Below are 12,101 nucleotides of genomic sequence, written 5' to 3' on the forward strand. Positions count from 1 at the left end.
AAGAGTTTATGCTGATTAGAGAAATGCAAGAAATAATGCATGCGTATGGAATGTGCAGGAAAAACACCTATTCAAAACCAAGAGGTTGTTTTGTTTTCCTGCACTTAGCCTTGAAGTATTTGTGATTTATTTTCTCCTAATAGTAAAAGAAAAAATAGACCAAGACTCAGTATCCTATTGTCTTCTAAAGCTCAAACAGCTTTGTAGAAATCTCTGATACTCTGGTTTGTTTGGGGTAGTTTTTGAGACAATAAGGACAAGGTGTTAGCAGTGACTTGGTACTCCCTGAGAGCAAGCCCAGGGAGCTGTCATTATATAACCTGCTACATCTGTTTAACAATAATAAAATATCATTGTTCGCATTGGGGTCATTGAAGTTAAGGTAAATACCTGCCTCCCTAAATGTTCATTATCTATAGAGAACAGGGAGAATAATTTTAGGACTAGTTCTACCTAATAGGAAACATTTGCACTGACCATCTTAAGCATGAAAAGTTCATAGACAAGTAGGAGTTGAATTCCTTTCTCTTCTTTTCAAATAGTAGAATCTCATCCAAACTAAAGGTTTTACAATTCCTTCTGTAATTTTAACTGTTGGAGCTAAAAATTTTAAATTGGCCTTGGAAACTTGACAACCCTTTCTTCCTTACTGAGATCTGTTGCTGAAGTGTGTAGGAGCAGACAATGAGCGAATGGAATTTTCCTCGTGCCTGCTTGGTAGCAAAAGAAGTGGTTTTTGTCCCTCAAATATTTTTTTGTAACAGTAATTGATTAATAAATCCCCAATCTAGGAATCCTTGCCTTTAATTCTTCCCCTGAATGGAGCAAAGTCCCAGATAGATCCCTCCCATCCCAATCTGCAGGGTGGACCTTAACAATCTCTATGTCCTGCTTTGAATTTCTAGATTATATATATATTTTTTTAAAAAGTGAGACATTCTTCGGATTTGTACAGTGGACTGAAATTAATTTTACTCTCTGTGTGAGACTTAGAAATGAGGTTCTGTTCTGAAAAGGTGTGCGGGGTTTAGAGATTCAGGTTTGATAGAAACAAATGGCATTTTAAATGCTCCAGGATGATAACATTTTTGTGGGAAACACGTTTGGAACTTTTTGTATCAAAGTGAGATCAAAGAACCCTCTTTCATATGCAGGGCTTAAAGCTGTGTACATTTAAAGCATATTTGCAGAAAAGGATTAACCATTTTCACAAAGCCTGAACTGTTTTTTTCTTTTTCCTGAGTAATTGTGGCAAAGAAGTTCCCTAAGTCTCCTGAGAAGTTCCCTAAGTCTCCTGAGCATTAATAACCTCACTGGAAAAATGAGATTAGTGTCTGGTTAGAGACTAACTCGTGTAAGTAACCTGTGTTGTTTCGAGTGGTTACTCTTTCCTCACATAGGAAATTCTTCTTCCAATGGTTAGCTGGAAGATTTAGGGCTTTGGCTTATTAAAGGACATGACCACAGTCCCTTATTAAAGGAAGAGACCTCAGTCCCTTACAACCTTGTCTAACATGAATATCCTCTGAAGTTGTACATTGATACATAACTTGGGAGTTCTTAGAAATGTGTGATAGGGGAGAAGTTCTAGGAAAAGTGTGGAGGACGGGCATTGGAGTTCACCTTCCCTTAGGATCTGGACAGTAGGGCTGTGTTACCACCAGGGCACTGGACTTAGTAGGACTAAACCTGGAAAGGACACAGCCTTTCTGCTCGCATCACTTCAGCAGCTTTTATTGAGCATGTACTATTTACCTGGCACTTGGTAGGGATGGATGAGTTATGAACCCCTGCACTCAGTGTCTCATAATTTTAGTGGCTTGATAAAACTTCCACTGTTTTTAACATGTGGCATGGTGCTCTGTACCATTATTGAAGATTCTTGACCTCAGAATATGCCTCAAGTTACTAATAGCTTCAACCTCAGGTTTGCCTGTTTTTCAAAAGAAGATTAAGATTAGGGAAGTTGGATCATGTGATCCTTAAAAGCTTAAGATCAGCTAGCTGTGAAATACTTCAGGAAGCATCCCGGTATGAAGCCAGAATATATCATGGGTCAAGTTTATTGAGTGTTTCACTTTATTGGGAACTTTGGACTTGGGGTTCTCTCATCTTAGTATCCCAACCCCTGTCCCCTGCCCATTTTAGGGTCTTGGAATCAATTCTCTTATCTCTAGTTCCTTACTTGGGGTATACATCTCTTGGAAGCATTCTTTAAGTTCTGAGAATGGGGAGATAACCATTTGGCTCTACTCTCCCAGCTAAAAACTGGACCCAAATCTTAAAAGGTGGTTCAATAGACATTTGAGTTGAATTACACATTTAGGACTTAAGATTCTCAGGGTTCCTTTCAGAAATTTTGAGTCACCCAGAATAACTGTATATAAAATGCTAAAGTCTAGCATGTTTCTATGAATTAGTGCTTCATACCATATTTTTAACCTGTTTCCCCTTAAAGGGACATGTTTTAAATAATACCATTTCATAAAATAGAGGTTCCCAATCCTGATTTTTGTGATTCTTTTAAAAAAAATTTTTTTTAATATTTATTTTTGGAAAGAGAGACAGCATAAATGGGGGAGCAACAGAGAGAGAGGGAGACACAGAATCCAAAGCAGGATCCAGGCTCCGAGTTGGGAGCACAAAGCCTGATGCAGGCTTCAAACTCACGGACTACTAGACCATAACCTGAGCCGAAGTCGGACGTTTAACCAACCAAGCCACACAGGCACTCTGATTTTTGTGATTCTTGCAGACCCGCTCTCCACTGGAGGGAGTATATCCCTACCTATCTTTTCTTTTAAGTTTTCTTATTTATTTTTGAGAGGCTAGGGGAGGGACACAGAGAGAGGGAGAGACCATCCCAAGCAGGCTTCACACTGTCAGCAGGGAGCCTGATGTGGGGCTAGATCTCCTGAACTGTGAGATCATGACCTGGGCCCAAACCAAGAGTCAGATGCTTAACCCACTGAGCCACCAAGGCACCGCCCCCCCCCCCCGCCCCCGACACACACCTATCTAAGCATCCTGCAGTTATGTCAAACTTACAATTGTTTAACTCTAGTAAAAGCTTTTTGAGGGACTTTGTGTATCATAGTTGTCACTTTATATCCAGTCTGTACAACAGACTGACATAAAGCAGCCACTCAAGTATCTGTTGAACAAGTGAATGGATTTTAATACCAAGGAGATGGTGGCTTTGTTGTGTCTATGTGTGAAGGGAGCAAGTAGGGTAGCTGAAATTAACAAGGGACCCGGCAAACTCCTTAATGAAGCAGGTCTCTGGGCTATTTTTACATTAGATTTTGTGGGTATTCTTTGGAAAATGAACTCAAGTTTCCTTCCATGACTTAGAGTTCTACTTCAGCACCTTCTCTACCAACACTTTCTGTGCTCCTAAGATCTCTGAATAAGCCCCATAATGTGATTGCTGTAGAATGTTAGTGCTTTCAAATGCCATCTTGGAGCCAGCATCTGCTAACGTTACAAGAGGAATTTTGTGAGCTGCTAATATTTCTGGAAGTTCTTCACAATATCTTTGTGTCTCTTAGGGTTCAAGGCAGCAAGTGAAGATGAACTTCAGAGGAAATGGAAGTTAGTCAAGCTGTTTTAAGGTGAAAGCAATTCTGAAGGCACTTGAATGGTCTGCTCTTGGGTTTGGCAGTGACCAGAACCTGTCCTGTCCTGGCTCACTCAGATCTAGCCGCAGCACGGCACTGGGCAAGGGCAGGGGCTGCTGTGTTCAGGGAACTGGTTTCCAGTCCTGGCTCAGCCATTGACCCAGCAAGTAACTACATGCCATCCCTTTCCCTTACATGACTGCTGTTTCCTAGAAGGAGGCAGTGCCTATTTCTCAGAATGATTAGGAGAACCACAGAATAACATGGAAGAGTGATTTATGGGTGGTAAAGTCATGCTTAAGTGAATTAGTTAATCAGTTCCATGATGACTCTTTAAATGGCAGGGTTATTATCCATGCCTGTGCTTCTTATCAGAAGTCGCTACTTGGTAAATGTTAAATAATGCAGAAATAGTTGCAGGCAACCTCTGTGGTCCAGAAGGATCTACTTTTGCTGTGATTAAGACATTTTCACGCTCATAACCATAACATGTGCTTTGACCATACGTCACGAAGGAAAGAAGGTGAGGCTGAAGTGGATGTGGTTGAAAGGGCAGTGGCCAGATGTGTGACCCGGTGGGCCAGATCAGAAGGGAAGGAAGGGATGTGTTAAAGGAAGCCCCACGAGGGCAAACATGTTTTGTTCATTGCCCTATCCCTGGTGGTTTGGCTCATGCCTGATCCATAGAATCTATAAATTGAACATTAGGTAAGTGAGGTGTGTGGAATGTTACTGGACTTGCTCCATCAGTGACCATACCCTTCTTGCATTCGGGGTAAGTAGGCAAATAAAACTACCCACATAGATATTTTAGAGTCCTTGTGTTAATCATTCCTGGTGAGAGATTGTGTAGCATATATTCTATGGAGCATGTAGCCTGTGCAGGGTAGTGAGCTGGGCATGGTGAGAACATAACTGTGTCTTGTAGGAGTTGACTATGAAATGAAACGATATAGGAGGTGCCAGGAGAGAGCACATTTTGAGTGGGAACAAACAGGAGACTTTGGGAAGGAAGTGATGATGGAGTTGAGCCATCAAGATAGGCAGAATTCTGTCAGCTGGGGCCAATACTTTGGGATTGCAATTTAATGCTTTGTGGCATATATGTGTGTGTGTTAATTCAAACATTAAGTCTTCCCTTTGGATGGGGGTGATGTCACAGTTTAAGAGCCTCTCTGCAGCTCTCCTGGACTGGTGGATTCTTGCATGGCTTGTGGAAGGAGTTGGGGGGTTGAGGCCTCGGGACCAAGTACTGCTAAGACTTCTCTTTCCTCCTGGGTCGGTTTGTTGAGGTGGAAGGAATTCATAGCCAAAAAGGAAGGTGGCAGTAAGAATGTCTCCTTTTGAATGTGACCCCTGCACTCATACTTAAAAGTTGGGAAGGTAGCATCATCATGCGGATTCATACTAGGAGTTTTATATTGTTTTCAAGCTTTAATGTATCTGAAGGTAGTATGAGATGAAAATGTTCTGTCAGGAATGGAAAACCGTCTTTAGACTGAAGTTAAAATGAGAGATTGGCAATCACGAGGTGCCCGGGGGATGATGTGTTAGGAGCCCTGGAGGTGGAAGATTAGGTGACGATATGTGGGCATGCCAGGTACCTTCTAGGAAAACTTGGGATACGAAAATCATAATTTGAGAAGTGTATTCATTATGGGGTGAGGGTCAGCTCACTTAACAAAGGCATTTTTTCAGAAATGTTTGTTCTCTGCATGCAAGGAACCATGATAAATGTAATGGGGACATGCAGATGAGTTAAGAGTCTTTTCCTGCAAGGAATTCCCATTTCGTAGGGGGAGACGTGACTGAGCTTCTGTGATGAGTGATGTGATAAAAAGGTGAACCAAAGTGCTGAGGAAGGTAGATGGATCCTGACTTGTAGATCTACAGAATTTTGCTTGAGAAGATGTAAGACACGGAGGTGGGAGAATGGCTTTCCAGGGCAGAGGGAAGGTGGAGAGCAGAAGCACTCCAACCTAAAATGTGGTGTTGTGGTCCTGGCACACAGCACTGCCTGGAACGAGTGGATGGAATTCAGGTTTCACGTTGGAGAAGGTGGGAAGGTCTTCTAGACCTTTGTTCTGTAGCACATGGGGATCCATCAAAGGTTTGGAGAAGGGGAACGAAATGAGCAGGACTGTGTTTGAAAGGTGCTTCTGGTGGTGGTGAGGACAATGAGTGGAGGAGAGGTGGTGGCTGGGAGGCTGTTGGAGGGCTGTCAGAAGAGTCTAGGGGAGACACGTTGAAGGCCTGCAGTCTTGGGGTAGAGGTGCAGGGGAGGGTTGTTCCAGAGCTTTGGTACTTTTCCTAAATTTGAAAATTCCTAATTCTCTTCTAAAGTTTAGATCTGATTGAGTTTATTAAGAAAAAGAAGATGATTTTGATGAACACACATCTTTGTTGACCCTCACTGGTATCATTGGTCTGTTTCAGGCAATGAAACCACACTGAGACATGGGGAGTGGTAGAAAGGGAGGACAGGAAGAAGGTGGTGGAATGTGTGGAGGCTCCTGCTTCTTTTGCCCTAGCGTGGTTCTCTCCAAGCCTGTCCTGGTGCCTTTCCACATCTCCCTCCTTCTTCTTCAGGTTCCTTTTCTTCCTCCTCTATAAACAGACACGTTTCTCTAAGTTCTTCCGTATTTCTTCCCCCCGCCCCCATCCTCCCATCCACACATGTCTAGCCCTAATGCTTCTACTTTTCACGTGGGCAAATGACTTCACAGCCCATTTGCTCAACTGTAAAGTGGGACACATTACCTGCCTCATCGTGTCATTTGCATCTGTAAATGAGGCAGTTCATAGAAAACATTGCCTAAGGACTTGAAACAAAGTAAATGCTCAATAAGCATCGAGCATATATTTATATATTTATGGTATTCTGTCATATTTTATATTGATATAAGTTGAATCACTTTTGAGTTCTTTGAGGTATTTTTGGTGGGAAAATATTTAGCATAGTACTTGCTCCAGTAAGAGTTCAAAATTTTATCTTAATTCCTCTTGTCTGCTAAGATGATATTTTGGACTCTTCCTCAGTACGGCATGGGATTGGCCTTTCTGAGGGATGGATGGGTCACCTTAACGCTTCTGCTTGGAACCAGGGGTCTCATTTATGAATTGGCTGATTGGAGCTGTGGCTAGGGAACAAAAAAAAATTCATATTCCTGCCCCATATGACCATACATCCCTGCCCCCCCCCAACGTGTTCATTAGATGAATAATGTAACAAACTAGAAACCAAATTCACTTTATAGCTATCAGAATTGAAGTTCTTTGTCATGTAAATGAACAGCCAAGAGTTGGCAGATGTGACCCGTGAGGCTCTTGAGTACTGTTGAGACTGTGGGCAGGCGAAGTACACTCAGGAAATGGGGAGGCCGTATTCTCTGCAGAAAAGTAAAGCTGAATTGTGGAAGTTTGTAAAGTATATTTGTATTGGAATAAAGAGTGTGGGGCTTACAAACTGCTCAATTGATGTCTCCTTTGATTTGTTCTTCTGGATACCTTTTGACCAGGAAGGTTAGCCTCATCAAGGCCAAGATACAGGTGAAGCATGAATCTTAGAGACTTTGGCATCTGTAACCTAGGGTTTGCATTGGATGAGAAGCTTTAATTCCCTTTAGGAGTGGGTAAACACTGGTCCTTGTAGATTATTTGTTAAAATTCAGAATTTCCACGAAGGTCCAAGCTGAGCCACTGGACCAATACTACAAGCTTGTTAAGGAAAGTTGTTGGGAGTGGACCATGCTTTAATGGATTTGAGGCCATCAAAATTCTCTGGCACCAAGTCTATGATATATGATGGCTGTTCTCATCCTTTTTAGTAATTTTAACCCGTACTTCAGTATTGCATTTTTAAATTTTTGCTATCATTGACATATTGTAAAATCCAAAGGCAAATCTTTCTATTTTTCTGATGTTTAAATACCCCTGTCTCTTAGTGTTCAGTGTTGAATTGCCTGTGTTTTTTTTGGGTTGTTGTCTCAAGTGTTTATTTGATGAACACTACCCTTATAAGTAATGTGATGCTTTCCTCTATTTCTAGCTATTGTGGATGATGAAAGGCTCTCTGCCGAGGAGATGGATGAGAGGAGGAGGCAGAACATTGCTTATGAATATCTGTGCCATCTAGAGGAAGCCAAAAGGTAAGATCCCAATGCAGTCTATCTGTGTAACTTCTCCTGGATAAACTTTGGGATACTATACTTTTTAAAAAATGTTTTATTACTTATTTTGGAGGGGGTGGGCAGAGAGAAAGGAAACAGAGGATCTGACATGGGCTCTGTGCCGACAGCAGAGGGTCCGATGTAGGGCTTGAACTCAGGAACCGTGAGATCATGACCTGAGCCAAAGGCGGACGCTCAACCAACTGAGCCACCCAGGTGCCCCTGGGATACATACTTTTAACAACTCATTTGCAGTCTTATTGGTAGCAGTGTAAGTGGAGAAGAACCACCTGTCTTTTTGTAAATGGTCAGGCGGAATTGAGAAAAAGTTGCTGCCACAGCCAGGGTCAAGGCCCTAGGAGGGAGGCAACTATTTCTTTTTCTTGCTTACGTTCTCCCAGGAAATCTCTGGGCCAATTGCAGATTATTTCAAATTCCTCATCTCACTGATTTGGAAGTGAGGGCACAGCAAAGACTTAAATCAACTTCTTTTTTTTAAAGTTTTTAATTTTAATTCCAGTTTTGTTAACATACAGTTAGTTTCAGGTGTGCAGTATAGTGATTGAGCAATTCTATACATTACTCAGTGCTCATCATGATGAGTGTACTTGAACTTCCTTTTTCCCAGAGCTTCCTCAGATATTTTTGTCACCCCAAACCCCAGTAATTATAAATACTGTATAGGACAGTATCATTTTGAACTGAAGTCCGTCGGTCACTAGGCTAGAGAGTAGGTTTATGACTGCAATCTCCATTTAAACATTGGGTTCTCTGAGGAGAAAGTGAAGATAAACTAATTTGCCCTTAGGCCTCTGTATCGGAGGAACCACAAGAACTTTGTCCTGTGCTGGGTGAATACTCCAATGCCCATATGCCATGAGTTAGATTCTGATTTAGTGCTTTGTGCTGTGATTGAGTAACAGTATCATTCCTTGGACAGATGGTATGTTCTAGCTTTGTTAAGTATATAGAAGTAAACATTGGGGTAATGGTCGTTGGTGTTAATGATCTCTAATCACTGTTAAATAGCTGTCTACAGAACTGGAGGAATGAGGCTTTTTATCAAGTGCTGTGTGGAAGAGAATTCGGTGACACATGAACTAATTTGGCCTCAGAATCACTTGAAAGGGGATTTCTCAGGGTTGTTTAATAATTTAACAGTGTCTCGTAGCTCTAAGCTCTGAAGAATATTTTTAAAGATTCTAAAATATGTGAAGTTGACAGGTGGCAGGTCACTGAAGACTCAATATCAGCCTAAGATTATTAAAAACATGCTTTTAGTCAAGTTGTTGATGATAAAGTTAGATACGGAGAGTGGCTCATAAATATTCCAAATAAACATGCTTTCAAAGAAAAAGTTTAGGAAGAGTAACGAGAAACTTTCTCCTTACACACATGTTGAGTTCTAAATTTTTGCCTCTTACTTTTTCTAAATGAGAAGCAGTGTCCTACTGGGGAGAGGTCAGCGGACTGGATTTCCTGGTCCCAGCATTACCACTTAGGAGCTGTGTGACCTTGGCCACATTGTTTAACCTGTGGGAACTTCGGTTTGGTCTCCTCTGTAATGGGATGATAAACATGTTAGCACAGTAATGAGTTTTTGTTGTGTCATAAAATAAAATGCGTAAATTAGGGGCGTCAGGGTGACTCAGTCGGTTAAGTGTCCGACATCAGTTCAGGTCATCATCTCGCAGTTCATGAGTTCAAGCCCCACAGTGGACTGTTCACTGACGGTGTGGAGCCTGCTTGGGATACTGTCTCTCTCCCTCACTCTCTGCCCTTCTCCCACTTGCATTCTGTCTCTCTCAAAATAAAAAAAAAAAAATCTAGGAGTTTCTAATGTACAGCTAGATTTAAATACTACTTTAAAAAATGCGTGAATTAAAAAAAATAAATAAAAAGGATGTTAGTGCCACCTGCCCCACCTCATGATTCCCACCCCTTCCCCTGCTCTATAAATCACCTAAAGTATAAAAGGCAAAAGTGTTCTGTAAACTTAATAGTGCCAGTTAGGTGTATGGTGATAAGCATAGTTTTCTCCTGAATGTATCAAATGTATCAATACAGCTTGACAGCTTGTCACAGTGTTTTCAAACCTTTGTAGTTGAATTTTGTTCTAGAGAAGTCAGAGTAACAATTAGCCCAGGTTTTTTGAAGAAAGTTTCCTAAGAATAGTTTCATTGAAAGAAAAGACTATGGAATATACAACTTTTCCTCTAAGATGACTTTATTAGTTTATTTTACAAGAAGAGATTAGATGTAATATGTATTTATGAATCTTATTAACATCTGAACATTTTTGGTGACTTTTAGGGAACCTGATTGTTGGAAGTGGAGTCTGTAAAAATGTGGCCGTTAATAGATACATATTAATATGTGAGCTATGATTTCAGAAAGCATAGTGCACAGAATTCTGATGGTCCTAAACTCAAGAAATAAATGAAAGGGTGAATTAGTCTCTGTCCAAAAAATTCAGAGGGTTTGGTACATGATTCTTTTCCAATGCTAATGCCTTAGGAATTTGTCATATTGGGTTCATTATAGTGCATGCATGTGCAGGTGTTCATGTGAGTGTGGTTGACTTAAAATACTGAGTTTCTACTAACTGGTAAACTTAGAATGTGTAAGCTTAGCCAGGATCTGTCTCTAGTTCAGCTCAGAACTGATTGGGTGTACTTAAACTAAAAATGTGTAGGTTCTGTTGTTATGCCTCTTTTTGGTTCCAGAGGTAAGAACTGGAAGGATGTGTTTGTATGTTCTTTTAATTCAGAATTTTTGAAAACTCAAAATTGTAATAGTCTGTTACATCTTTAACTTTGGCTTTATTAATTTCAAGATTTGTGATAATTAATAATAAACCATTTAAAAGCTACATCATTCAGAGGAGATATCACTACTAACAGAAATAAAAAGGGTGATGTACTACTATGCCAACAAATATATGTAGGATAACCTAGATAAAATGGACAAATACCTAGAAAGACATAAACTATCAAAACTGACTCAAAAATAAATTAACAATCAGAATAGACTTAGAACAAGTAAAAAGGTAAAGTTAGTAAGCAAAAAATTGCCTGCTTTTCAAAAAACATATAAGAGAAGGGAACACTTCGCAACCCATTCTACTAAGACCCATTTTTTCTTTGATACCAAAACCAGACAAAGATACCTCAAAAAAATGATAGACCTACATGCCTTATGAGTACAAATAAAAAAATCCTCGACAAAATACTAGCAAACCAAGTCCAGCAACATAAATAAAGTATCATATACCACTAAGTAGGATTTATCCCGGGAATGCAAGTTTAGTGTAATTCAAAAATCGATCAAGACATTTTAATGGGAAAAACATCTTTCAACAAATAATCTTGGGCAACTGGAAATAGTCAAACATAAAAATAAATTTGGATCCCTATCTCATGCATAATCTAATCGAAATGTGAGAACCACAACTACAAAACTCCTAAAAGAAAACAGGTATAAATACATGTGATTTGGGGGTAAGTAATGGTGACATTTCACCAAATAAGATACACATGCACCAGAACAGGACAGGGGGTTTAACATCCGTTGTTAGGGAAATGCAAAGCAAAACCACAGTGAGATACTACTACCTCACACTGGAATAGTTAGAATTGAAAAGACCAACAATATCAAGTGTTTGCAAGGATGAGGGAAGGTGCTTGTTGAATTACAAAACGGTGCAGCTACTTTTTATAACATTCTGGGGTCGCCTAGGTGGTTCAGTTTGTTGTCTACTCTTAATTTTGGCTCAGGTTATGATGCTAGGGTCATGGGATCAAGCCCCATATCGGGTTCTGCACTGTGCATGGAGCCCGTTTAAGATGCTCTCTCTCCCTCTGCCCCTCTCCCCCACTTGCACACACTCAGTAAAATAAAATTTCTTTAAAAAAAATTTTTTTTTTTAATGTTTATTTATTTTTGAGACAGAGAGAGACAGAGCATGAACGGGGGAGGGTCAGAGAGAAAGGGAGACACAGAATCTGAAACAGGCTCCAGGCTCTGAGCTGTCAGCACAGAGCCCGATGCGGGGCTTGAACTCAGGGACCGCGAGATCATGGCCTGAGCCGAAGTCGGACGCTTAACCGACTGAGCCACCCAGGCGCCCCTGTAAAATAAAATTTCAAAAAATAGAAAACATTCTGGCAGCTACTTAAAAAAATTAAATATGGAATTACCATATGACCCAACAATTCCACTACCAGATATATACCAAAGAAACCTGAAAACCTGTGTGCGTGCAGAAAACCTGCACACACATGGTCATTGAAGTATTACTCATGGGAGCAAA

At 40.6% G+C, this 12,101-nt stretch overlaps 1 protein-coding gene across 3 annotated transcripts in view; it reads left to right on the plus strand.

The window, feature by feature from the left end:
* IQGAP2 (IQ motif containing GTPase activating protein 2) overlaps positions 1–12,101 on the plus strand; it is a 298,032-nt gene that overhangs the window by 43,281 nt on the left and 242,650 nt on the right. For all 3 annotated transcript variants that reach the window (XM_045496003.1, XM_045496013.1, XM_045496004.1), the window contains one exon: positions 7,669–7,768. In XM_045496003.1, coding sequence (XP_045351959.1) covers positions 7,669–7,768 — 100 coding nt within the window. Of the gene's footprint in view, positions 1–7,668; positions 7,769–12,101 lie in introns of those variants that run through there.

Source organism: Leopardus geoffroyi, chromosome A1 (assembly GCF_018350155.1).
Source record: "Leopardus geoffroyi isolate Oge1 chromosome A1, O.geoffroyi_Oge1_pat1.0, whole genome shotgun sequence".
NCBI lineage: Eukaryota > Metazoa > Chordata > Mammalia > Carnivora > Felidae > Leopardus > Leopardus geoffroyi.